Raw genomic sequence first — 26,098 nt, 5'->3', positions numbered from 1 at the left:
TCCTTCACATAGGTACAAATTATATTGTGTATAAACAGCATTTTAATTTCACAGATTCTCTAGAAGGTAATTAAGCATTAAAAAAAATGTCTTCTATGGGGTGCCTGGGTGGCTCAGTCGGTTAAGCGTCCGACTTCAGCTCAGGTCATGATCTCGCGGCTTGTGAGTTCCGAGCCCCCCGTCAGGCTCTGTGCTGACAGCTCGGGAGCCTGGAGCCTGCTTCGGATTCTGTGTCTCCCTCACTCTCTGCCCCACCTCCACTCACGCTCTCTCCCTGTCACTCAAAAAATGAATAAACGTTAAAAAAAAATTTTTTTAAGTATTTTCTAGAAACAAAAGTTTTGGGGCGCCTGGGTGGCTCAGTCGGTTAAGCGTCTGACTTCAGCTCAGGTCATGATCTTGCAGCTTGTGAGTTCGAGCCCCGCGTTGGGCTCTGTGCTGACAGCTCGGAGCTTGGAGCCTGCTTCGGATTCTGTGTCTCCCCCTCTATCTGCCCCGTCCTGCTCATGCTCTGTGTCTCTCTGTCTCTCGATAGTAAATAAATGTTAAAAAAAAAAAAAAAAAAATTTTTAATAAAATAAAATTAAAATAAAAACAAAAGTTTTATCTACATTCCAGCTACAGAATCCCACTTTTTCTTTTTTTTACCGTAAGAAAAATTCACATTTTGGTGTGCAATTCTGAGCTTGAACAGGTGCAGGAGTCCCAGCACCCACCGAAACATTCCGTTCGGCCCCTCTGTAATCAACCAGCCCTTCTCCCAGCCATAAGCTTAGGGCAATGACTAATGTGTATTCTTGTACTGTTAAGACTGTTTTCATCTCTGCTAACAAAGCTATGTGTGTCCAGAAGGCAGTACTAACAAGCCTTTCACTGACTTCCCCTGGAAAACCCAACCACTCCTCAGTATATTCGTCCTGGGATTCCATTTGGTATTAATCAACAGGAAATTCCCTAACAAAAAAATATAACGTTTAATTTAAACCTATTACAGCCATATCTCAAGTTATTTCAATTCTGTAAGAAGAGCAAAAGAGGCCAGCAGCAGATATATCACTGAAGACATAAATTATGTGTATCATGCGAAGCTTTTTATTCCTTGGAAAGACACCGCAGATCATGCTGAGTAAGAAACAGGAGAAAAGGACTTACACTGCATGTGATGACGCACTCGCAATTCACTTTCAAATAAATCGTAACGCTTGCCATCCACAAAACTGGCAAAAATTAACAGGAGACGTGACTTGGCGTTCACAAGACAGGGTAAGGGAGAACTTAACCTTTTTCTTCCCCTTGGGGTTGGGCGAAGGGTGGGGGGCAGCGGCTGCTGACGGGCCGGGCTTCTGCGCAGACCATGAAAATGCTCTATCAGAGTGGTGGTGGCTGCACTTAGGTTAATATACTGAGAAATCACTGAACTGCACATCATTTTTTTAAAAGGGTGAATTTTATGGTAAAGTTTATCTCCATAAAGCTGCTATAAAAAAATTCTTAAAAATAAAACAGTGCTTGGTGCACAGTAAATGCCCTTCCTGAAAACTAGGAACTTAACCTTTCAATCCAACAATTTCAGCTCTAGGAAGTATCTCCTAAGTAACAAGTTAATGCACAGCATGGCCTACTTTGCATGAAAACCCCACACGGACTTGTACGCAGGAGAAGGTGTGGAAGAACTATCCTCACTCCCTAATGGCCCGGACAGTGACCTCGGGAAGGACAGGGCAGCAGTGGAGGGGAAGGGACTTTTTCTGCAGCGGGAAGGTTTTACAAGAATGCTTCAGTGCAGGAGTCACACAGCTAAGAAGAAGGACGGACACAAAGCTACGAGTGACCTGAAAATCAGGGGGAGTGGTCTCCGATGCAGCCCCCGGGAGCTTACCGGAGCGCTCGGCTGCTTGTCCGCCTCTTCACTCTCGTCCTCCGAGTCGCTGGCCGGGTCCTGACAGCATGTGCCGGCCGGCGACGCCGGCAGCCGCGACAGCGAGCTCTGGAGCACCCGCAGGTACACCAGCAGTCCTTCCTCAGAGAGGGTCCCTTTGCAAAACAGTCGACGGTAACGTTTTGTTAAAAGCAAGCAAAAAGAAACTAGAAAACTCAGGTATCATTCTTCTTACACTCAGAGAGACATTTCTGACCAGAATGTATTAAAATTCTAGTAATTCAGGTATAGAGGTATGTATTAAAATACATCAGAAAAAGATGCTATAATTCCAGAAGAGGCACATATTAGGAAGTTTGGCATGAATGGGATAACATCCCTGCGCTCACAGTTCTCCCTCAACTTTTTTTTTCATGTTTTTATTTCTTTTTGAGACAGAGGGAGACAGAGTGCGAGCAGGGGAGGGGCAGAGAGAGAGGGAGACATAGAATCCGAAGCAGGCTCCAGGCTCCAAGCTGTCCAATGCTGGGCTCGAACCCACGAACTGCAAGATCATGACCTGAGCTGAAGTCGGACGCTGAACCGACTGAGCCTCCCAGGCGCCCCAGTTCTCCCTCAACTTTAAAATTCTTTTTAGTCTGTGTGGCCTTGTAACATGTATCTGAATCAGACATTTTTTTAAAAGACTGTATTTTTTTTTTGTTTATTTATTTTTGTTTCTTACGGTTTATTTTTGAGAGAGACAGAGACAGAATGCAAGTGGGTTAGGGGCAGAGAGAGAGGGAGACACAGGCTCCAGGCTCCGAGCTGTCGGCACAGAGCCCGACACGGGGCTCGAACCCATGAGCTGTGAAATCATGACCTGAGCCAAAGTCGGACACTCAACCGACTGAGCCACCCAGGCGCCCCTAAGCTTATTTATTTTGAGAGGCAGAGAGGGAGAAAGCGAATCCCAAGCAGGCTGCGCATTGTCAGTGCAGAGCCTGACTTGGGGCTCGAGCCCATGAACTGTGAGATCGTGACCTGGATGCTCGACCAACTGAGCCCCCCAGGAGCCCTTTAAAGATTTTAAAATAATGTCTACAGTCAACATGGGGCTTGAACTCACAACCCCCAGATCGAGAGTCACACGCTCCACCGATGACGCCAGCCAGGCGCCCCTGAATCAGTCTTTCTCTTGTGCCTGGAAATTTTCCCCAGGGACACTGTCCAAGCTACAGACCTTCAGCAAATACGCTCTTCCAGGAAATTCCGCCCCAGAGGCCATCTTGACAACACACACCCGCCCCTGGATTCCCTTCGTGTGACTGGTCTGCTAGCACTACATATACGTGAGGTCAGGTAAATCCTACGCTGTATCTCATACCCAGGTAAGTCTCGCCGACAGTGAGGACAAAGAAGAAGAGCCACGGTGCCCCTCCCCCCGTCTCGGGACACCTGCTCTCCGGCGACAACAGTGCACTCAGAAAGGGCTCGTACGGGAAAACAGTCTGCGCGTCTGCTAAGGCCGGAATGATGAAGTGAAAAATCTGATCTGTAAAAGGTGCCACCAAAAACGCCTCGGTGAAGGCTGTAAAAACTTGTTGCCTGAAAAAGGAAAATGGAAGCTTTCATCAAAACATGTTATTCATAAAATCACTGATGAAAATTAACTTCCCAAATATTCTCTTCTAAATTAAATGAAGCTGAACATCCAAAACCAACTAGGTCGCCATGAAATTTACTTAACCGATTTTGTGCCTTCCCTACTGAGAAAACTCTGCTGCGTCTTTCGATCTTTCAATAGCTACTCAGAGGCAGGAAAATAACCAGGTCATCAGAATTATAAATTTACGTTAGGGCACAGGCCAAACAGATGGTAATTTTTTTTTAAACTGAGTCACATTAATAAAGTAAAAATTTGACTTTCAAATCTTTATGTAAAATAGCATACTATGTAAAAGTTACCATTAGATACAGAACTTGTGACCTTACAAAATCAATAAATTATTCCATTCTCACCTTGCACCTTCAGGACACGAGTTGTAAGTAAAGTGCAATGGTTTCAGAACATTCTCTAGCAAAATTTTTGCTATAGGAACTCGAGATATATCAGAATATTCAATACTTGATGGAAGCTTGCTGTTAATTAACAAATAGAGAGATCTATAATACCCTAAAAGAAAGGAAAAGCACATATTTAAAATTTCGTACCTTCATCATAAAGAGAGGGAAAAAAGCGTCAATTTTTAAATGCTTTTGATAAATATATGTCCAAATTTAAGTTAATTCAACTTTTTTTTTTTAGAGACGGAGAGGGAGAGAGACAGCATTTGTGCAAGTGGGGGAGGGACAGAGAGAGAGAGGAAGACAGAGAATCTTTTTTTTTTTTTTAATATTTTACTTATTTTTCAGAGAGAGCATGAACGGGAGAGGGGCAGACAGAGAGAGACACACAGAATCTGAAACAGGCTCCAGGCTCTCAGCCGTCAGCACAGAGCCTGACGCGGGGCTTGAAATCACGAGCTGTGAGATCATGACCTGAGCTGAAGTCGGACACTTAACCAACTGAGCCACCCAGTGCCCCGGAAGAGATAGAATCTTAAGCAGGGTCCCTGCCCAGCTCGAAGCCTGACCCAAAGCCTGATGCAGGCCTTGATCTCAAAACCATGGGATCATGACCCGAGCCAAAATCAAGAGTCAGACACTTAACCCACTGAGCCACCCAGCCGCCCCTCAACTTTTTAATAGCTCAGCTATTGGCTCCTTTTTTTTTTTTTTTTAAAGTTTAACGTTTTTTCAAGTAATCACTACACCCAACATGGGGTTCGAACTCACCCCCAAGATCAAGAGTCACATGCATCACTGACTGAGCCACCTAGGTGCCTCTTGAACTTTTTATTCAGGAAAAAATTAATTACATAAGCAGCTTGAAATGGCATATAAACTCCACGTGCCCATCACCCTCCATCAACAATTATCAATTATAGCCCATAACCCACTCCTCCATTCACTGGGAAGCGAATCTAAGATAGAATTATTTTAGTATATCATCAAAGGACTTCATTTTTCTTAAAAATACCATTATGACAGGAGAGCCTGGGTGGCTCAGTCAGTTAAGTATCCAACTCGATTTCGGTTCAGGTCATGATCTCACAGTTGTGAGATCAAGCCTTTATCAGGCTCCGTGCTGGGCGTGCAGCCTGCTTGGGATTTTCTGTATCTCCCTCTCTCTCTCTCTCAAAATAAATAAACATTTAAAAAATATCATTACGACAGCTAAAACAAATTAATAGTCATTCCTTGCTATCACAAGTATCTAGTGGGTGTTCAAATCTCCAACTTTCTCATGCTAAAATCTTATTTAACTTGTTTGTTTGAATCAGGATCCAATTAAGGCCCATATATTACGATGGTTTTTATCTGCCTCTTAAGCATCTTCCAAGTATGCAGCTGGTTTTGTGACTTCTGAACCACATGTACTCACAGACTTGAGTACGTTGGTGTTATTTCAATCCACTGCAGTCATTACCTCAATGACTCTCAAATCGTCCTATCTTTGGACAACGGAGTGACCTATGGGAGGGGGGCCCTGAGCTCCAACGTTCGCCAGGAGCACCTCCAGATTCATCTTTCCCCCAGGGACTCTTAAGTTCCTTTTAGAGGAAATGACACCCTTGGAGACCGTAATATGGGCACCAGAGCATTTACGCAGAAGTAACAACTTTTATGACCTTTCTAAACTTCTGATGGGATTTCTGGGTGCAGTAAACATCAACTCTGGTATCACCAATGATCCAAATCATTCAGTCTTTATATGTATTTGTCACTTTTTTATAAAGCAATAGGGACAATCTTCAGGTGTAGATCGTGAACATCTCAATACTGTCCAGACACATTTGGTGGTACACATTAAAAACACAATCTGGGGTGCCTGGGTGGCTCAGACAGTTAAGCGTATGACTCAGGTCACGATTTCACTGTTGTGAGATCGAGCCCTGCAAAAGTTAGGTTTTTGCATCCAACTTCGCACTGGGTATACAGTCTAAGATTCTCTCTCTCCCTCTCCCTCTCTTTTCCTCCCCCCCTCACTTCCTGTGCTCTCCCTCTCAAAAAATAAAAGTAAAATAAATAAAATAAAATAAAGTAAAATAAAATAAAATCCATTTGCTTGGTTTACTTTATGAAAACAGTCCTACATAGATCTGTACTTGAGTTATGACCTTATGACCACAAACACTGACTACTCCGTACTCTATCTTTAGACGTTTGTTTTTATTTTTTTTTTTGAAGATTTTAAGTAATCTCTACATTCAACATGAGGCTCGAACTCACAACCGCGGCATCAAGAGTCACCTGCTCTACCAGCTGAGCCAGCGGGGCCGCCCTCTTGAGAACTACTTTGTAACTACACCCATTTCAAACCTCATATGTTTTGATCACTAGTGAAACAGGGAAGCTTGAAGCTCCTCTGCTATGAAACTGAAAGATCTAAGTGCGTGATTAAGAGATACAATTTTCCCGTCATAAAATAAGTCAGTCACAGAGATTTAAAGAAGTACAGCATAGGGAATCTATCAAGAATTTTAAAAAACACCACGTCAAGAAAATTTTTAAATATTAGAGCATTAATGTATCAACATCAATCTAAGTGAGTATTGAAGAGATTAACTGACAGCGTGACTAGAGAACTAAGTTCAGCTGCGTTTGTTAAAAAGCTTCACGTTGGGGCGCCTGGGTGGCGCAGTCGGTTAAGCGTCCGACTTCAGCCAGGTCACGATCTCGCGGTCTGTGAGTTCGAGCCCCGCGTCGGGCTCTGGGCTGATGGCTCAGGGCCTGGAGCCTGTTTCCGATTCTGTGTCTCCCTCTCTCTCTACCCCTCCCCCGTTCATGCTGTGTCTCTCTCTGTCTCAAAAATAAATAAACGTTGAAAAAAAAAATTTTTTTTAAATAGAAAAAAAAAAAAAAGCTTCACGTTAACTCACAGCTCGTCACGTATAATAGAAACTATAATTAATAAATAATGCCAAAATTTTATAGACTAATACTGTGAGGGAGAATCAGGTGAATGGAAGTAAGAGGTACGAACTTCCAGTTAAATAAAGAAATCACAGAGGTGAAAAGCGGAGCATAGGGAACAGAAATGTCGCGTGGTGACGGCTGGTGATCGCCCTTATCGTGGCGAGCCCTGACGCTTGTACAGAACTGTTGCACCTGAAACTAATATAACTGTAGGTTAGCTGTAGTTCAGCAATGAAAGAAAAAAAAGTCAGGAAGTAATTTATCAAAACAACCAAGTGCCTTTACAACAGAAGATGCTAGAAGCTAGAAGTGGTTTCGGTGCGAGACTTGGCACCACTTTCTAGTTCTCGACACAAAATAATGCAGTCTTAGTTATCCTCTTTATACTTTTGGAAAACAAGAAAACTAAAGATTCTCACTGACTGCTCAGCCTTAAATCAACATGCATAATAATGCATCGACTGGTACAAAGGACCATTTCTAATTACCGTTAAGTTGTTTTTTCAAAGATCAAATTGCACAAATTTCAATTACTTTTAGTTGGCTCCCTAATTTTTCAACAAATGAAGTAGGGTTTCTTTCTTTCTTTTTAAACCAAACAGTAAGGTTGGGGGGGTGTAAGAACTTAATGTTTACAGTTTTTGTACTGAGGATTCAACTAGCTAGATTTAGCCTAGATTAACCCATCACCTCCAAAAAACAAGAGGAAACTTATTTATGTTTTCATCAGTGACTACTGCATTCCAGAATCACCTATAGCTCCTCTTACCACTAAAACCTCTGAAGTCCACACCCTGAAGGGTTTGACCTGTGAGAACACTGGGAACCAGATTTTTAAATGTGTGTTTCACACCCCGCTTCATTTGTCGTAAAAGCTTTAGAAACCATGGGTGTTTCATAGTCTTTCTCCGAAACAGAGTCACTGACGTGTCTGCACAAGAATTTCAGACCCAGGTCATAATATGTCGCATGACAGGCACGTTCAGAAGGGTGTCGGGGCATAAAAGCTCTCACACCCGGTCAGTAAGAAAATCCAAACCAACATAGTATCTTTAACTCTCCTCCACTGAACAGACATGAAGACAAAGTGTGCTTTTTCCTGAGACAGGCTTCCCGCTGCCAGAGCTCACGGACTCGCGGCACCACAGCTCCTACCAGCTCAGGACGCGGGAGGACCGGCTGTGGGAGGACCCGGAGAGGTTTCCGACAGCCTGCGTCCGTTTGCTTCATTTTCAAGCAGCAGGCCAGTGTAAAGCCTGCTTTGCATATCCGGTGGGCATATCCAGGTGTTCGGGGCGGGTGGAGCCCAGGACAAATCGGGCACACACCCCTCAGCGGTGCACACCCCCGGTAGGGCGCGGCGCCCGGTCCGTCCCACGTGGGGGTCTAGAGCCCGTGCGCAAGCCGCACAGAGTACCCCACTGCGCGCACTCGCACGGTAACGCCAACCCACAGCCCTGAGCCTCGCTGCTACTTACCATTTTGAACCATGTAGTGCAAAATCTGTTCAATTATGGACACCACGTAGCTGGCGTCTCGTAAAACAGGCAAGTAAGTATTCTCGGACGAAAACACCTCAAGCATTCTCATTGGAAGTGCAACATTCAAACTGTCGTCATTACAGTTCTGCAATAACCTGTAAAAAAGAAAAAAGTCTTCACACGTGTACTGGATGGCGAATGCCACCCTGAGCCCCCTTCAATTATTCTCGCTCACTACAGTAAGGCCTGAACCACTCTGCTCTGCTAGCGGGTGTCTCTGAACAGAGGCAGGACTCAAAGGTAGACAGGAAAATAATCACACGTTCTGTCCCTCACATTTTTTTGCAGTGCTTATTATGGGCCAAACAGCATGGCGGCATTGGGTTCACGGAGAGGAAAAATGCACAATCACAAAGGGAGAAACAGACGAAGAAAATCAACGATCGCAAGCATCGTGTAGGATTCTTACAATGCCTGGATCTCTCCCAGTGCCTATCATCTTCAAAGACGCCTTCAAGACATGGCACGCCTGTAGTAAGGAGCGGACTAGATGGGATTTACCTGCAGCAGAGGCTCATCAATCTCTTTATTTGAAATAAGCATGTAAGTCTCTCAGATCCATCCAACTGCTGGACAAACAGAGAGCTGTGTTTAATTAAGTTCTGATACATCCATATCTGAAACAGCAAAACATATGTATACGTCACTCTCAATCCATAAAAGCTCACTGTTTACTGCATTGCATAACACTCCAAATTTCCTGAATTGCTAGGGAGATACTTAATCAAACATGATAAAAAGTAAATCTTCTAGGGGCGCCTGGGCAGCTCAGTCGGTTGAGCACCCGACTTCGGCTCAGGTCACGACCTCCAGGTTCGTGAGGGCGAGTCGCACGTCGGGCTCTGTGCTGAAGGCTCAGAGCCTGGAGCCTGCTTCGGATTCTGTGTCTCCCTCTCTCTCTCTCAAAAAACGAATCAACAAACATTAACAAAAAGACTCATCTGAATCTGAAATAACAACAGTTCATTTGCAACAATCAGCAATCCACAGTGAAAAATAAATGAGAACTATAGTATCAATCATAATGTACATAAGGACATCAGTTTCTTCTTTTTACTTTTTGCCTTTGTCTCTCCAGCATCCTTTCCTTTTGGCTATTCCCCTTCCCTAAGTCCATGAAATTTGGGTAGGAAAGGCAACCACAGGGCCCCACTATTCCATGTAGGATGCCAGGCGATGGAGAAGGGAGAGATCCTTTCACAATGTCGACATTCGTCCAATCATCATGGTGTACGCTTTAACCATCCTACGGCTTTACTTGTCAACTATACCTCAGTAGATCTGGGGGGAGAAAAAAGTCAGGGATGCGGCCAGAACTGCCCAGTCTCCTGGACACAACGACTGGTCAGTGAACTCCGCGGACGCTGAGTTGGATCTCTGTCTGACTTGCACCCCGGAGGCCTACCTACTATGGGCGTGGCTACCAGAAATGATTTCGAAAACTCAGGACTTAACAAGGAATCTCTTCTACTTTCTCTGCCGCATTTTCGTAAAACTGTTTTTTGTTCACTTCATGACACCCATTAGAACGAGTTAAAATTAAGACGGCTTCTTAAATGTGGCTACTTATCAATGTGCCGCATAACCTTCCCTCTGCCTGTTATCTTTAAGGCGTTTCTCCTCTGACAGGAACACTTATTTCATATAACGTTGTTATCAGACAAAATATTCACGCAAAAGCTTTTTTTTTTTTATTTTTTTTTAACGTTTATTTATTTTTGAGACAGAGAGAGACAGAGCATGAACGGGGGAGGGTGAGAGAGAGAGAGGGAGACACAGAATCTGAAACAGGCTCCAGGCTCTGAGGAGTCAGCACAGAGCCCGACGTGGGGCTCGAACTCACAGACCGCGAGATTGTGACCTGAGCTGAAGTCGGGACGCTTAACCGACTGAGCCACCCAGGCGCCCAAAAGCATTTTTTTTTAATGTTCAGTTTTGAGAGAGAGAGAGAGAACATGCAAGTGGGGGAGGGACAGAAAGAGAGGGGGACAGAGGATCCGAAGCGGGCTCCGTGATGAGAGCAGATAGCCCGACATCAGACTCACAAACCGCGAGATCACGACCCGAGCTGAAGTCGGACGCTTCACCGACTGAGCCACCCAAGGCAGGCGCCCCGCAAAAGCGTTTTATAAAACAAGAGCGTGTCCTAAGTTTCGGGAAGATCATTTCTGTGACCCATTCCAAGTATGAACTTGCCCACACACAAGCTTTCTTCACGAGGTGTCTGGAGCTAACCTGTCCGTCTTTTCTCAGGAACTAATAGGATACAAGACTTTCTGCCAATCTGACATGCGGTTCATTCTCAATTATGTGCCGTCTATTAACAAATAAGAAGAGCATGTACTGTAACTAAACATCAGAAAAATCTAAAGGGCAATTATAGAAACTTCAAGACTAAGGTGCAAATATATTAATCAAGTAATTATGATTCAAGTTGCCTATGAAATAAGAAAGCCCAAAGCAGTAGTGACACTTAAACACTCTGGACTGTGTTCGGATACTGTATTTTACAACCTTGACAAATGTATCAACGGCATCCGAAAGGCTGTACTATCACTACTTTAAACACTTACTTTGCCTAACTTATTGTTATTATTTCCTAAACGCAGATGCGTCAAGTTTTAAAAACACCTTATTCACCCTTTCTTGGGAAGTCAACTGAGGATATGAAGGGAGTAAACCAAGAAAGCAAAAAGATAATGGAATCAGGAAGGAGGATCCAAAACTGAAGCAAAGCGAGTGACTTTCCCAAGATAATGAGAGGCAAAGGATCCAAACTGGTGCAAAGGTTTCGGAAATCCAAGAATAGCTCCGGGGAAAACAAAGCATCAGACTATCTGACATCTTCAGTCACGGAAAATTACACTGAGAAGCATCATAGTCCTGTCAAAAGTGGAAGACGACTTTATCAAGAGACCCCAAGAAAATTAAACAAAAGTGAGGCAATTATTAACTCCAGAATAATTAAAGAAAATTAAAACCAAACACCAGATCCACAATAAAGTGTCCCTTTGTCCTCTGTATTTACATTTCCTCTGGGGATTTTCTAGTATGTATGGTTGGGGCGTGGAAGACTGACTTTTCATTGTGTACCTCGTTTAATATAATCTGAAATTTTTATTACAAGTAAACAAGAATTTCCGAGAATAAATACGTATCTAACCGAACGAGTTACACAGAAATCTCTTAATATGTCCTGAGAGATGACATAGTAACAAGTTACATTTTTTAAAAGTTTATTCATCTATGCATCCATAGGTATTTTTCAACACTGTTCCTCATCACTGATTACATCAGAAGCCTATAAAATTTTAAAGTACTACAATTATATTCTGAATTTGTTTTTTAGAAATTAACTTTATTTTAATTGTTTTTTTTAATTTTTTTTAATTTAATTTTTTTTTTTAATTTACATCCAAATTAGTTAGCATATAGTGCAACAATGATTTCAGGAGTAGATTTCTTAATGCCCCTTCCCCATTTAGCCTATCCCCCCTCCCACAACCCCTCCAGTAGCCCTCTGAATGTTTTAAGAGCAAGGCCCTGTAGGTCACAGATTCATATTAAAGTATTTACAGGGGCACCTGCGTGGCTCAGTCCATTAAGTGTCTGGGACTCCTGATTTAGGTTCAGGTCATGATCTCACCATCTGTGAAGTCAAGCCTGGCGTCTGGCTCCACACTGACAGCACGGAGCCTGCTTAGGATTCTCTCTCCCTCTCTCTCTGCCCCCCCCCCAATAAATACACTTTAAAATATTTACAGATAACATGCTATGATATTTAGGTGCGCATCACAAGAGTGACTGAAGGCACAGGTACGTGGGGCTCGGGGTGAGAGAGGTGTTGCTGACTACCAACGCTGAGTCATGGGTACGTGGAGGATGGCTCACCAGATTATTCTACTTTTTCTTATATTTGACATTTTCCATAATAAGAAAATGAAAAAACTACTGAAAATTTCTATCGCTCTTTAAGATAAGAGGTGAAACGCGACACCACAAAGATGACCTATCGTGGCGGGCTGAGGGAAGTTCAGAAAGACGTATGCCTTTGCAGGGTTATCTGGCCCCATTAAAAAAAACACCGGAAAATCCATAAATAAGGATAAGTGAGAACACAGTTAACACTCACCAAACGTTTTGAGTCTTCGTTCTGTTTGTAGAAAAACAGAAGCCGCCTCACCAAAAGGGTAAGGTTGGGACCACTGGCAATGGAGAAGGTGCCACCGGACTGCGAGGCGCTGGCGTAGCGGTCAAAGGCGCTTCTCTGGATGGAGTGCTGGAGACGAGACAAACCACACACAGGCGTGACGGGCGGGCGGACGGCGCGGTCCACATGCGCCCTGGGGTCTGCACGGCGGGGGCGCAGTGAGGGGGCCGTGACGGGGCAGCTCTTGGGAAAAGGGGAAATGAAACCCAGAAAACCTGGATTGGAATAAAAACCCTCCACTCCCCTAAAATGGTCTTCCGCCGCCTCCTTCCGCTTTGATCCTGAGCTGCAGCCCGTGTCTCTGTTTTTATCATTTAAAAATCACCTCAAAACTCCCCTATCCGTAAATCTTTATGTAAATATAAACGAATACGGTTAATTTCTGGGGAAAACGCTATCATCAACATTACCTGTCATGAAACAGGTGTACTAAAATCCCCACAAAACGATTCCACTTCTAAGACTCCAAGGCCCTATCTGAAACAAACTCTGGCGGGCCTTTCCAACTCTTTCTCAGCTTGAAAGCAAACTTACTTGCTGTTTCCGGTCTCGATAGCCTCGGATAAATGACTGTATGATTATTGCATTTTTCAACCTTCGCCTTTCCTCCTGCATGATGAAGGGAGGAAGGAACAATTGGTCGGAGTGAATTGACATTTAGCTAGTAAAGACTTAAAAAAAACAACTACAGAATTTACATACCACAAAATTCAATCTTTCAAGCGTACCGCTTACCGGTCTTTCATATCTTCAAGGTTCAACTACCACCACCATCTAGTTTGAGAATACTTTCATCAGCCACTCCACACCCCCTGTTCTCATTAGCACTCGTCTCTCGTTCCCTCTCCCGGGTGCCCCCACATCCACGGCAACCACTGACCGAATTTCCGTCTGCACGGGATTGCCTATTCCGGACATTTCTTATCGTGGAGTCAGATAACGCGCGGCCTTTTGTGTCAGGCCTTGTTCACCTGGCACGACGTTTTCAAGGCAGAGCCGTGTCGTGTCACGTGTTGGTTCTCCACTACTTTTTACGGCCAGTACGTACGGTATTTCATTGTGCGGCCGTCCCACGGTTTACCATTTACCGCCCGATAGACACTCGGGCGGTTCCCACTCTGGGCTGCTGCGAACATCGCTGCCGCACACACTCATGTCAAAGTTTCGTGTGGACACGGTTACGTTTCTCTTGGGTGCACGCCCACGAGCAGGACTAGCACGTGAGGAGCTACCGGACTGTTTTCCAAAACGGCGACACCACCTTCCACTCCTCCCAGCACAGTGAGACTTCCAACAACAACTGCGGTTTTCCATACAGGAAGGAAAACGGACGACACGAACATCAATTTTAAAAGTCACTTTCTCATTTCAAAGTGGAAACTCTAGTTTTGACTGACCTAAGACTGTCTTGAAAATTTCCAGTGACCTAGCAAAACAAATTTTTTTTTCACATCGTCATCGCAAGCAACGTAGCCGCCACCGCTTGAAAGTCTACGACGTGCCAACCCCGAGACGCCTGACAACCCTAGATGAACGTCACTCCCGGTTTCCTGATGCAGAAGCTGAAATTTCCATAAAGACACCGGTGCCGAAAGACCTAAGGGAGTCAGGATTCACACTCAGGCGTGACACTAAAAGTTGTGCCCATCTTACCACGTGACACTGTCTCACGCTTTCTGTGCCACCTGGCAGGTGAGTGCCACCTGCCAGGCCTGAAAGGCACACACACACTCACCCAGAAGACCAATCAGGTCGCGCAGGCGTGCTTTCTGAGCTTCAAGTGGTTACAGCGAAGGAAGCCCTGAGCTTAAACCTAGTTTGGGACTCTATTCGCTACTACGATGATTCTAAGAGCACCTAATTAAAGACCCATATACTGTCCCAGGAGTTTTCTATTTTTATGCATTCGGTTGTTCACTGAGGAGGAAGTCTCGGTGACATTCCAGTGTCCTGGCTGGGACCGGGACCTAACGGCTGCATCTCAGCTGGACTGGAAACAGATGGATCCTGACAAGGACTGAAGACCAGCTGTAGATCAGCTCGACTCTGTATTATTTAAAGGCGACCCATCCCTCTCCCTACTGCCGGCCAAAATCAAAGGCAATGCTTTCCAGAAAGAAGAGATCATCATCGAGAGCCTGTAGATCTCTCTTCATTTTGGAATACAGAATGTCAGTATTCAACCAAAACAATCGGGCAAAAGACAAGAACTAAAAATCAAGAGGACAAACAACAAACCCACAGGTGATCCAAATACTGGAGCTTAAAAACTATCTTTAATAATCTACAGTTATATTCACGAAATTAAAAGACAGTTAAAATTAAAATGTTCATAAAATTAAAAGAATCAAAGAAAATTCTAGAACTAAAATAAAAATCTGATCCACAGGTTAATGGATATTATGTGACAATCAGTCACTGGTAAAGAGATAATCTGTAAATTAGAAGTTAGGTCAGAAGAAATACCCAAACCAAAGCCGAAATATTCAAAAGGATAAATATACAGAAGAGTACGGGATAAGGCCAAGGTCAAATACATAAGTAATCTGAGTCCAAGAAGAGGAGAGGAAGAACGGAGCTAAAACACTATTGGAAGAGATGAGAGCTGAGAGTTTTCCAGAAAAGATAAAAGACATTAACCAATAAATGGTCATTTTCAACTGTGAGCAATTTTACCACATTTGGTAACTTCTGGAGACATTTTTGGTTATGTCAACCAGTGAGAGGGAGTGTTGTGGCATCTAGTGGGTAGAACAGAGGCCCTGGAGGCTGCTACACACCCCTCGATGTACAGGATAAAGCCCCACAACAAAGAATTAATGAGTCCAAGATGTCAACAGTGCTGAGGGTGAGAAACCCCACCTGAAAGTCTCCATATTTGCTGCTTCCTGCACCAAGGAAGTTCTTCCTCCAGCTTTCCATAGGAGCTTCTTTTTCCTCCTTCAGGAATCCTGCTCAACTCTCTGCCCAACTCGGAGAGTCTTTCCCTGAATGCCCTACCTGAAAGCAGGCCTTCCCAGTTATTATCACCTCACTCTACCTCACTCACAGCACTTAGCACCGTCTCAACAGCTTGGTGAATCTCTGTGTTCTATAACCACACAAGAACATGTTATCCGCCCTTTTCAAGCTTTTTTTTTTTTTTCTTTTTTTTGAGAGAGAGAAGAGAGAGTGCGCAAGTGATGATGAGCGGGGGAGGGACAGAGAGAGGGAGAGAATCCCAAGCGCCCAGAACATGGTCTTATTTACTATCTGTGTCCCCTGTAGGCAGAGCAGTCCCTGGAATGTAACAAGCTCTCAATAGTATTTCTTAAAGGAACAAATGAATTATTAGAAAACAAAATAAAACTCTAGAAAAATAGGCCTAAAATACCATAATTGCTGATTAATCAATAAAATAAAGCCACTGTCACCAGAAAGATGAAATGTAAAATAAAGAATAAAACGGGGGGCGCCTGGGTGGCGCAGTCGGTTAAGCGTCCGACTTCAGCCAGGTCACGATCTCGCGGTCCGTGAGTTCGAGCCCCGCGTCGGGCTCTGGGCTGATGGCTCAGAGCCCGGAGCCTGTTTCCGATTCTGTGTCTCCCTCTCTTTCTGCCCCTCCCCCGTTCATGCGCTGTCTCTCTCTGTCCCAAAAATAAATAAACGTTGAAAAAAAAAAAAATTAAAAAAAAAAAAAAAAAAGAATAAAACGGGCACCTAGGTGGCTCAGCCAGTTAAGCATCTGACTCCTGGTGTCATGAGGTCATGACCTCAGGGGTCGTGGGACCGGGCCCCGTGTTGGGTTCTGTGCTGACAGCACGGAGGCTGCCTGGGATCATCCTCTCTCCCTCCCTCTGCCCCTCCTCCACATGTGCGCATGTGTGTGCACTCTCTCTCAAAATAAATAAACAGATATTTAAAAAGAGAAAGAATAAAACAACAAATGTCACAGCTCCTTTCATCTATTTTACTTGTTCACAAGGAGTTATGGTAACTGCCTTCACAGTGAGTTTGCTTCTTCTGCTTGGCAAAAGATGAGCGTTATATACTAAGTTTTTCTAGATCTTCTGGAAACCATATCACACGCAAGCAACTGAACTTTATAAAAGCCTCTTTTCCCCCTGTATTCTGGAAACTGCCCTTGTAGTCCATCTTTTCCACAGTGGTTCCAGAATAAATTACTTATTATAAAATCCAAAAAATCCAGAAATGTTTCTAAAGTTTCATAGATGTAAAAATATGTATATATGCATATGCATACCATGCATATATATAACAGCAAAATCAACCCTTATTTAAATGCTATGGAAAAATGTTTATCTAAAGAGACTATTATAAAACTGTTTTTACCTCTCTCTTTCTTCTTTCTTCCTGAGTACGATGTAAAAGAGAAGCCTTTTCTTCCTAAACACAAAAAGAGAAAAGAGAAAGAAGGTTATAATTTCAAATTCTAAAATGCTCTCATACAAAAATTATAGAATGTTTTGACCCAAAAGGGATTCTAAGCATCATACAAACATTCTGACTTAATGAGAAATCTGAGCACACGAGGTTAAATGGTTCCCTCCCGCCAGATGACAGATCTAATTAAAGTTAGTATTTTAACTAACAGTAGTTTTCCAGGAATAAACTCTGATTTCTTTACACACACAAGAGACTTCAAGTGAAACCAGAAATATCTGAATAATGTCAATGCATTATATCAATGTCAATATCCTGGTTGTGATTATCACACTAGTTTTGCAAAATACAACTCCCAGGGGAAATCAGGCAATGCAAACAAGAGACCTTTCTGTATTATTCCTAACGGATGAACATGAGTGTACGATTATCTCAATACAAATTTTGATAAAACAATTTCTGTACTGTTACTGAATGGTAAAAAAATCTTTTTTCATCATAAGTAAAACTAAATTTTGAACAAGATTACTCGGTATGTAGAAGGAACCAAAGCAATCAATGGGAAAGTTAAACATTCCTAATAAAATAAAAATACGTAAAGACAACTCTCCTCTCCCCCGAAGTGTTCCAGTTTACAGCGAATGGGCATTTTATTTTTACAAATGTAATTCAAACTAAAACTAACAGTCCAAGACATTATATATGAATCATTACAAAAATAAATTTCTTAACAAAAACAAACACACCATCAAAATAGTGTCGGAAGGCAAGTAATTAAGCCAATTAAAAATTTTTTTAATGTTTGTATTTATTTTTGAGACAGAGAGAGACAGAGCATGAGCAGGGGAGGGGCAGAGAGAGAGGGAGACACAGAATCTGAAACAGGCTCCGGGCTCCGAGCTGTTAGCACAGAGCCCGACGCGGGGCTCGAACTCACAGACCGCGAGATCATGACCTGAGCTGAAGTCAGACGCTCAACCGACTGAGCCACCCAGGCACCCCAGTAGTTAAGCCAATTTAAAATTATACACTGAGAGGGGCACCTGGGTGGCCAAGTCGGTTGTGTCCGACTTCGGCTCATGTCATGATCTCCTGGTTCAGGAGTTTGAGCCCCACCCGCCCCTCGTCAGCTCTCTGCTGTCAGTGCAGAGCCCGCTTTGGATCCTCTGTCCCCCTCTCTCTACCCTTCCCCTGCCCGTGTGTGCACGTGCTCTCTCTCTCTCTCTCCCTCCCAAAAATAAATAAACATTAAAAAAATTATACATTGATATGTGAATCAACAGTGTGCAGAATGAAAAATTTCTCACCGACAAAATTGAAACCAAAGAAATAAATCCAGGGCACCTGGCTGGCTCAGTCAGTAGGCCGTGCATGCAACTCTTGATCTTGGGGTCATGAATTCAAGCCCCACGTAGGGAGTAGAGCTTACTCAAAAAAAGGGGGGGCGGGACAGTGGTGCCTGGGTGGCTCAGTCGGTTAAGTGTCCGACTTCGGCTCAGGTCATGACTTTATGGTTCGTGGGTTTGAGCCCCGGGTCGGGCTCTGTGCGGACAGCTCAGAGACCGGAGCCTGCTTCAGATTCTGTGTCTCCCTCTCTCTCTCTGCCCCTACACCACTCATGCTCTGTCTCTGAGTCTCTCAAAAATAAATAAACATTAAAGAAAGAAAAGAAATCCTCCATTTTCCACTATAGAAAATTTCATTTCTTGGGGTGCCTCAGTGGCTCAGTCGGTTAAGCATCCATTCTTGATCTCAGCTCAGGTCATGACCTCAGTTTGTGGGTTCAAGCCCTGCGTCAGGCTCTGTGCTGACAGTGCGGAGCCTGCTTGGGATTCTCTCTCTCCCTCTCTCTGCCCCTCCCCCGCTCATGCACACGCGTGCACATATACTCTCTCTCAAAATAAACTTTAAAAAAAATTTTTAAAAAGAAAATTTCATTTCTTGAATTTCAAATAAAAAGCCTTTATCTACCACATGTTCAAAGTCAGAAAAATATTTTGTTTTAAATTTTAATTAAAAGGAGTAGGGAGAGGGGCGCCTGGGTGGCGCAGTCGGTTAAGCGTCTGACTTCAGCCAGGTCACGATCTCGCGGTCCGTGAGTTCGAGCCCCGCGTCAGGCTCTGGGCTGATGGCTCAGAGCCTAGAGCCTGTTTCCGATTCTGTGTCTCCCTCTCTCTCTGCCCCTCCCCCGTTCATGCTCTGTCTCTCTCTGTCCCAAAAATAAATAAACGTTGAAAAAAAAAAAATTTTTTTTTTAAAAATAAATAAAATAAAAAAAAAAAGGAGTAGGGAGAATGGAAACTCTATATAGTAAAAAGTGCAAAGTTATGATGCTCAGAATTATGGACAGCTTCTAGAGAATAATATAGACCAATTTCTAGCCATTATCCCTGTGTCCATAATTTCTTTCCCTTCTATCTCCATTTGTCCAGATTTAATATATGTTCATTATTTGGTTATAGCTAGAGTTGAGATTTCTTAAAATGGTATACCCTGGTACAACTATGAAAAAACGTATTTCATGTCTGAAATTAAACAAGCCAAAATGGTCCACGCTGGCGAAACAGGCACCAGATTTACTTGCCCACACAAACGAGCTCATCATCCTCACTAACCCCAAAGCCCGGTACCACGGGCTCCAGGACCCCGTGGTTCCCTCCACCTTGCTGCTCTCATTTACTTCCACATCCGACATGCGTATGTATCCAACAAATGCTTACGAGATGACTGATGAGCACTTCCTTTAAGTAGAACAAAGCAGTCTAAAAGACGCAGTGAGCACACCAGCTGAAAAGTACTTTCGGGTTCCAGCAACACGGTACCGAGGCATCGATAGCTTCAAAATCAAAACAGGTGCTAGCTCTCAAAACACACAACTAGATTCTAACTCAATACTAGAATTTCTTACAAATTCTATTTAAGTCTGAAGCTTATGATGTGGGAGGCGCCACACAAGCACAAGAGACAGTGCTGGCCGTGTTGACGGTTGAGTATTCTGAACTTCTCATGGCCTGTAAGTCAAATTCCCTGGACACGGGACATCGTATAAACACGAAGGTCACTCCTCCTACCTGTGCTCAGGGGCCATACAGTCTCCCTACTCAAAAGACAATTCATTTAAAAAGAATAAAGGAAGTATAGCAAGCAATCTAAAATACTGGATATACAGACACACACCAAAGCCTGATATGTAACTTCAACAATAAAATTGTACTTTGGAAACTGAAAAGGCCTTTCAGAGAATACTCATGCTCCTGAAATATCCTGCAGGAAAAAGAAAAGGGGCTACAGGGAGGGGTCAGCCAAACTCGCACATCAAGTCAGGCACACCACAAAGTCAACTCTAAGAACACCACTGGCTGCCACCAGCACTGATTTGTCTACACCCAAGCACCGTGCCCTACACAGGAGGGACGAGGGGAGGACACAGGTGCAACACGCAGAGGCCAACATGGATGGAGGGCTTCCCTTGTCGCGGTGTGAAAGTGGACGGTCCAGGACCTGAACACGGGTGGGCTAGAACTTATTAACCCACTAAGCAGTATACCATTTACTTCAAAAAAGAACATTATTATTTTACATTTTGAGAAATCAAAAAAATTCTTTGTCTTCATAAGACATAAGTAATTTGGAAGATATACCAGAAAGGAGGCTGATGGGGAGAAGGAGGCCACAGAAAAAGGTCTTAATCACCAAAATCTGACAGAGTTCAGAAGTTCAGAGTTCAGAAGCACAGGATACAGAATGTCTAGAAAAGGTGAACTAAGTAATCAGAGCAGGACACAGAGGCTGCCGTAAAAAGCCAGCCCAGCACAAAGGAAAGGGCGACAGACCACACAATCGATGTCTATAAATTACGTAGATCATCCCTATGCGGCCCCTGAACAGTAACCAACTTCCGGATCAGGGCCAGAGCCGCCCCGCGTGGTCCCCATTCAAAAGACATTCAAATGAGGCACAGGAGGAATATCTATTCACTCAGCAGGTACTCAGCGAATCGTGTATCATGCTAGGCCCTAGATATTTTCAAAGTACGGCACCTGCTCCCCAGGAGCTCACAGTGCGGCGGGAGGGCAAAGAAGCCTGCTTACTGAGGACGCGCTGTGTGCCAGACGCCGTTACTCAGCAGTAACCCTGAACAAGGCGGACAGTCCACCCCCGTGCACCGAGGTACAAACAGGGTCCAAGTGCGGGGAAAGAGGGGTGCTCTGCCTCAGCCACTGAGGGACCGCTAAGAAACGGCAAGTCTGAGAGGCAACCTAGAAGGAGGTGTTGAGCAGGACGACGAGATGGGAAACCGTGCGGGCGGAGGGACAGCGCACAAGACAGCTGAGCCGGGATGAACCGCACTCAGCGATGACCGTGGAAGAGTCCGCTCCGGGCCGAGGATGGGCCCGAGGGCTCCAGCTCTGGCTGCGGAGCCCACACCATGGCGGCAGGGATGGGAGGGAGGCGATGACACCCTCGCAATTCAGGGCCACGGAGACGGGGGTGCGACTCGTGAGTTAGCAGGTAACAAAAGCAACGGTTCAGCTGAGACCCCTGTGACTCCTTCTGGATCACGTCACATCAGACTGCCAGCCCTTTAAAGCCAACAAAAAACTGCAACCTATTCTCAATCGTTTCCTAAAAGATCACTGAAGGTCAAATATAAGAATCATCTCTTCTCGGGGCGCCTGGGCGGCTCAGTTGGTTAAGCGTCCGACTTTGGCTCAGGTCATGATCCCACGGTTTGTGAGTTCGAGCCCCACGTCGGGCGGTGTGCTGACAGCTTGGAGCCTGAACCTGCTTCAGGTTCTGTGTCTCCCTCTCTCTCTGCCCCTCCCTGGCTCGCACTGTCTCTCAGAAATAAATAAACACTAAAAAAGAAAAAGCAAGCAAGCAAGCAAGCAAGCATCTCTTCTCAATGCTCATTTAAATTAACCAAATTTATGTAAAACGTTACTACACTGCCCTTATTTTCTATTTCGTGTTAGTCATCCTATCAGAGAACCTAGTCTGACGACCACCAATGTCCTCTGAGGGATCAAGTTCAAACACAGCCTTAGCATGGGGGTATCATGGCTAAAACACTTCTCCTTCTCCCGGCTCCTCATGGGCCATCTCCTGGTGCTGCCTCAAGCGCATCTCTCCCACGATCCCTAGGCCTCAAGCCCTGCTCCCTTCTGCCCAGGGCGGCCCCGCTTCCCTCCTGACCCCAGCACGCACCCAAGCCGCGCTCGTCTCGGGTGAGACTCCGCTTAAACGTCCTCTCGCCCACGAAGCTCCCCCTCGGAGGCCACCGTCATTCCCGTTCCTCCACACCATCCACCGGGAGCTCGCCGAGGCGACGACGGCCTCGGCGCAGAAGACGCTCGTGGAAGGGCACGGAGCACGCGACTATCTGCGCTAGTCAAAACCACGGAGGCTACGTGGGTGTCACCCACAAGGACGCGGCCTCCGCCATGGGCAGATCACCGTTCAACACGCCGTGCCACGGAGTGCTAGCCACTGAGCGCTGGCGTGGGCACAGTTGGTCTGGGGAGGAGTGCACTGTCAGCCCTCCGAGCAGAAGATCAGAGAGTAAAACTTGAACTCCATCAGTTCCAGCCGCAAGTAAGGAATGATCCGAGCACAGGGAGGTACACGTTGGGCCCCAGTCTGGGAACGAGTAGGCGTGGACCGCGCGGCAGGAGAGGAAGCAGCCCTGCGGGGCCCACAGCCACACAGGCGGAGAGCCCACGGCCGCGCCCCTGCGGACCAAGCTCTAACCACACAAGCCTGACAATGTGAAATATTTAGCAGGGTCTAGATTTACAGGGTTTTATCACTTAAAGATAAAACAAAGTGTCTATTTAAAGAGAAAAACATTTTTTATCTTAATGCACCTGCAGAGAGGAAAGAGTAAAGGTAACTTTAATTGTATGTTTCTCCTTCAATAAATTATAAATTCGTTCAGAACAAGGCCCGTGTCTTGGTGTTTATAATCCCGATATTTAGCACTGTGCCCAACTGAATGAATAAAGGATTAAATTTAGAAAGAATAAAGGTACAACTGGGAAATCTGAAACTGGAAAGATTTTAAAGTTGACTAGAATGTAAAATCACTTATCTATTGAGGCGGGTATTAGAAAGGCCCTCATCTATCTACCAACATTTAGTGCCACCAAAATCGGAATAGTGGCCAAACAAATCCTAAATCCAACCAATAATTCCAATGTTCTAAACTCCCTCAGGAGGTCGACAAATAATTTCAAAATGTTATAAGTATTATAAATCTCATCAACATTCCTTACTTAATCAATCACTCTTACAAATGTTGGTGAGCCCAACTCCATCTGGAAAGTATGACTGCTCAGGTGGACGGGCCAGCTCCTCTGACCGCCAAGCTGCCCTTCTGGACACGCTAAACCCGCCCGCCCGTAGAGACAAGTGTCTGAACACGTCCCCACAGCAAACCCTGACTGAGCCCACAGAGTAACCCACACCACAGTGAGTCCACGGTCAGTTACGGCAGAAAGCGGGGGTGGGGGCGGCAAAGGTGGGGAGTAACAGCCACACATGCCACATCGTCCGCAGTACCCAGGCACAGAGGCTGGAAGGTGGAGGACAGCACAGGGAGGATCACGTCTGGACGCACCTGGACAGAGGGAAGAGTGAAGAAAGGTGACTCCCGGCACGGAGGCCCCGCCCCCTCCAGCAAGACCACCACCTACACCAGCGTCTCAGGGACACTCCTCTGCCACTGTCACACGCTGTAGCACAGCTAGACCATCTGTATCGTTATTCACTTAGTATTATTCTTTAAACTTTTAAAACTCTGAACTTTGAACTAATTTTAGACAAAGTTGCAGAAATGATATTGTGAGTTCCCTAATCCCCTGGTCTCTTATACCCTAGTCCCCCTTCATAACCAGACTGCAATTAGCAAGAACAGGAAATTAAAATGGGGCCAGGATCACTAACTGAACCACAAACTTCATTAGAAATTTACCCATTTTTGGGGCGCCTGGGTGGCGCAGTCGGTTAAGCGCCCGACTTCAGCCAGGTCACGATCTCGCGGTCCGTGAGTTCGAGCCCCGCGTCAGGCTCTGGGCTGATGGCTCAGAGCCTGGAGCCTGTTTCCGATTCTGTGTCTCCTTCTCTCTCTGCCCCTCCCCCGTTCATGCTCTGTCTCTCTCTGTCCCAAAAATAAATAAAGGTTGAAAAAAAAAAAAAAAAAAAGAAATTTACCCATTTTTATACTGAAGATCTCTGCCTGTTCTAGGATCCCATCCAGGGTCCTACATTGCAGTTAATTACCATTTTTTTCCCTACTCCTTACCGATCTCTAACAGTTCCTCCACCTTTACCTTTCATATCTTGGACTCTCCTCCTCAATCTGAGCTTTTCCAATATTCTCTTACAATTAGAGAGAGGTTATGCAATGATGATGGCATTAGGCGTTACTGCATACGGTAAAATACATTAGCTATGCCTCCATACTTACATAATCAAATAAATATATAAACAAGACAGAAGAAAAATCTCTTCTCACAGAATGCAGTTAATAAAAGTAGGAGAGAGGAAAGGTATCACCAAACACCACAGTAATAAACACTGCAGACAAGAGCTACCGAGGCATGCTAAAGTTAGTGGGCAGAAGTTTGAGGAAAAAAACAGGATTTGCCTGATCTCAAAGTACCTCCTCAAGCACTTTATCAACTACTACGGGACAGACAGCGAACGTGGAGAATCCCGCAGACGCCACCCAGGTGACCGGGCCCACCAGCGCGAAGGCACGAGGCCATCACGAGCCCTACGGTACTGCTGTCTTGAGCTCCAGTTCCTCCTAAAACTCAACACCATGAAAACAAAACTGCATTGTTACATTTCAAATCAGCTAAATTAAAAAGGAAACACTGGATTACAATTATCAGAAACTAAGTTCCTGGGGCGCCTGGGTGGCTCAGTCGGTTGAGCGTCCGACTTTGGCTCAGATCATGATCTCACGGTTCGTGGGTTCAAGCCCCACATCGGGCTCTGCACTGACAGCTCGGAGCCTGGAACTGCTTCGGATTCTGGGTCTCCCTGTCTCTCTGCCCCTCCCCTGCTTGTACTCTGTCTCTCTTTCTCTCTCTCAAAAATAAATAAACATCAAAAAAAATTTTTAAATAAATAAAAGATAAAAATTAAAAGAAAGAAACAAAGTTCCTCAAAGCAAAAGAACAGTTTATCATCCCAATAAAGGAGTATGAGGTGCTATGTAAAGCTTCAGAGGAAGATAAGTCTATAATTTTATTTTTTAATTTTGATATCGAACACCACAGAGAACACAAACTCACATGTCCATCATTAGATCAGGCAAATGTTACTTATTCCCCTTCTCTGACAGAATTGGATTCTGAAAATGAATTCCTAACCAGAACACCAGGTGTGGCTGTGGTTCAACAAACTTCAGTTTCAAGAAAGCGTCCAGGGCCCGACCTTCTGTATGCGCCCTTTTATTTGGTACTAGTCTCAGGGTGATTTTAGAAAAGGGAGGGGGCTTGTGCCCACCCACTCACCCCGCTCAGGGACACCTTCACTCAACTCTGTACGCGTGGTATTCGAAGTACTTTCTTCAAGTTGTTCCCAATTCTTTCCCCCACAGTCAAGATGTACTTCCCCTGGCTCAAGGTAAAAGGTTTACATCACAAAGATCTGACGCTCCTCTTGAAGTGACGGACAAGAGGAGACCTTTCGGCTCTCAGGATGGAGAGAAGAGGGTGCTGGTCATGACTGCCCCCATCTTCACAAAGCTAGAGGACTAAATCCCCTACGCAGGAGTGACGAACGGACGCTCTGTTAGGTACTCCTCTCAAACACGGGCAAGAGGCAAGACCACCCTTCGGCTAGGAGAGGCTCTAGCTTCTGCTGCGGGACCTCGCTGGACCAAAGCCCCTACTGGGCCACCATGGCGTCTGGCGCAGCTCTGCTTTTCCACAACACCACACATCACGTCTATGTTACTGTCTGTCACAAAGTCATCAATGGGTTTTAAAAGGTTAAGGAAATTAAAAGAGGAGCTAGACAAAAGTTAGACTTGTTTATTTACCCAGCTCGTGTTCATGTCAAAGCATCAGT

General features: G+C 44.9%; 1 protein-coding gene across 2 annotated transcripts in view; it reads right to left on the bottom strand.

Annotated features, from left to right (window-relative positions):
* UBE3C (ubiquitin protein ligase E3C) overlaps window positions 1-26,098 on the bottom strand; it is a 123,613-nt gene that overhangs the window by 79,447 nt on the left and 18,068 nt on the right. The window contains exons 2-9 of one of the 2 annotated variants that reach the window (XM_045496324.1): window positions 16,964-17,017; window positions 13,166-13,240; window positions 12,554-12,700; window positions 8,923-9,038; window positions 8,359-8,516; window positions 3,881-4,034; window positions 3,246-3,466; window positions 1,880-2,034 (exon numbers count right to left, since the gene is read on the bottom strand). In XM_045496324.1, the coding sequence (XP_045352280.1) occupies window positions 1,880-2,034; window positions 3,246-3,466; window positions 3,881-4,034; window positions 8,359-8,516; window positions 8,923-9,038; window positions 12,554-12,700; window positions 13,166-13,240; window positions 16,964-17,017 (1,080 nt within the window). The remainder of the gene's footprint in view (window positions 1-1,879; window positions 2,035-3,245; window positions 3,467-3,880; window positions 4,035-8,358; window positions 8,517-8,922; window positions 9,039-12,553; window positions 12,701-13,165; window positions 13,241-16,963; window positions 17,018-26,098) is intronic. The other variant, XM_045496325.1, reaches the window with a different exon arrangement.

This window comes from Leopardus geoffroyi, chromosome A2 (assembly GCF_018350155.1).
Source record: "Leopardus geoffroyi isolate Oge1 chromosome A2, O.geoffroyi_Oge1_pat1.0, whole genome shotgun sequence".
Taxonomy (NCBI): Eukaryota; Metazoa; Chordata; class Mammalia; order Carnivora; family Felidae; genus Leopardus; species Leopardus geoffroyi.
Note: the sequence above shows the minus strand (reverse complement) of the source record. Positions and strands in the feature narration are given on the sequence as shown.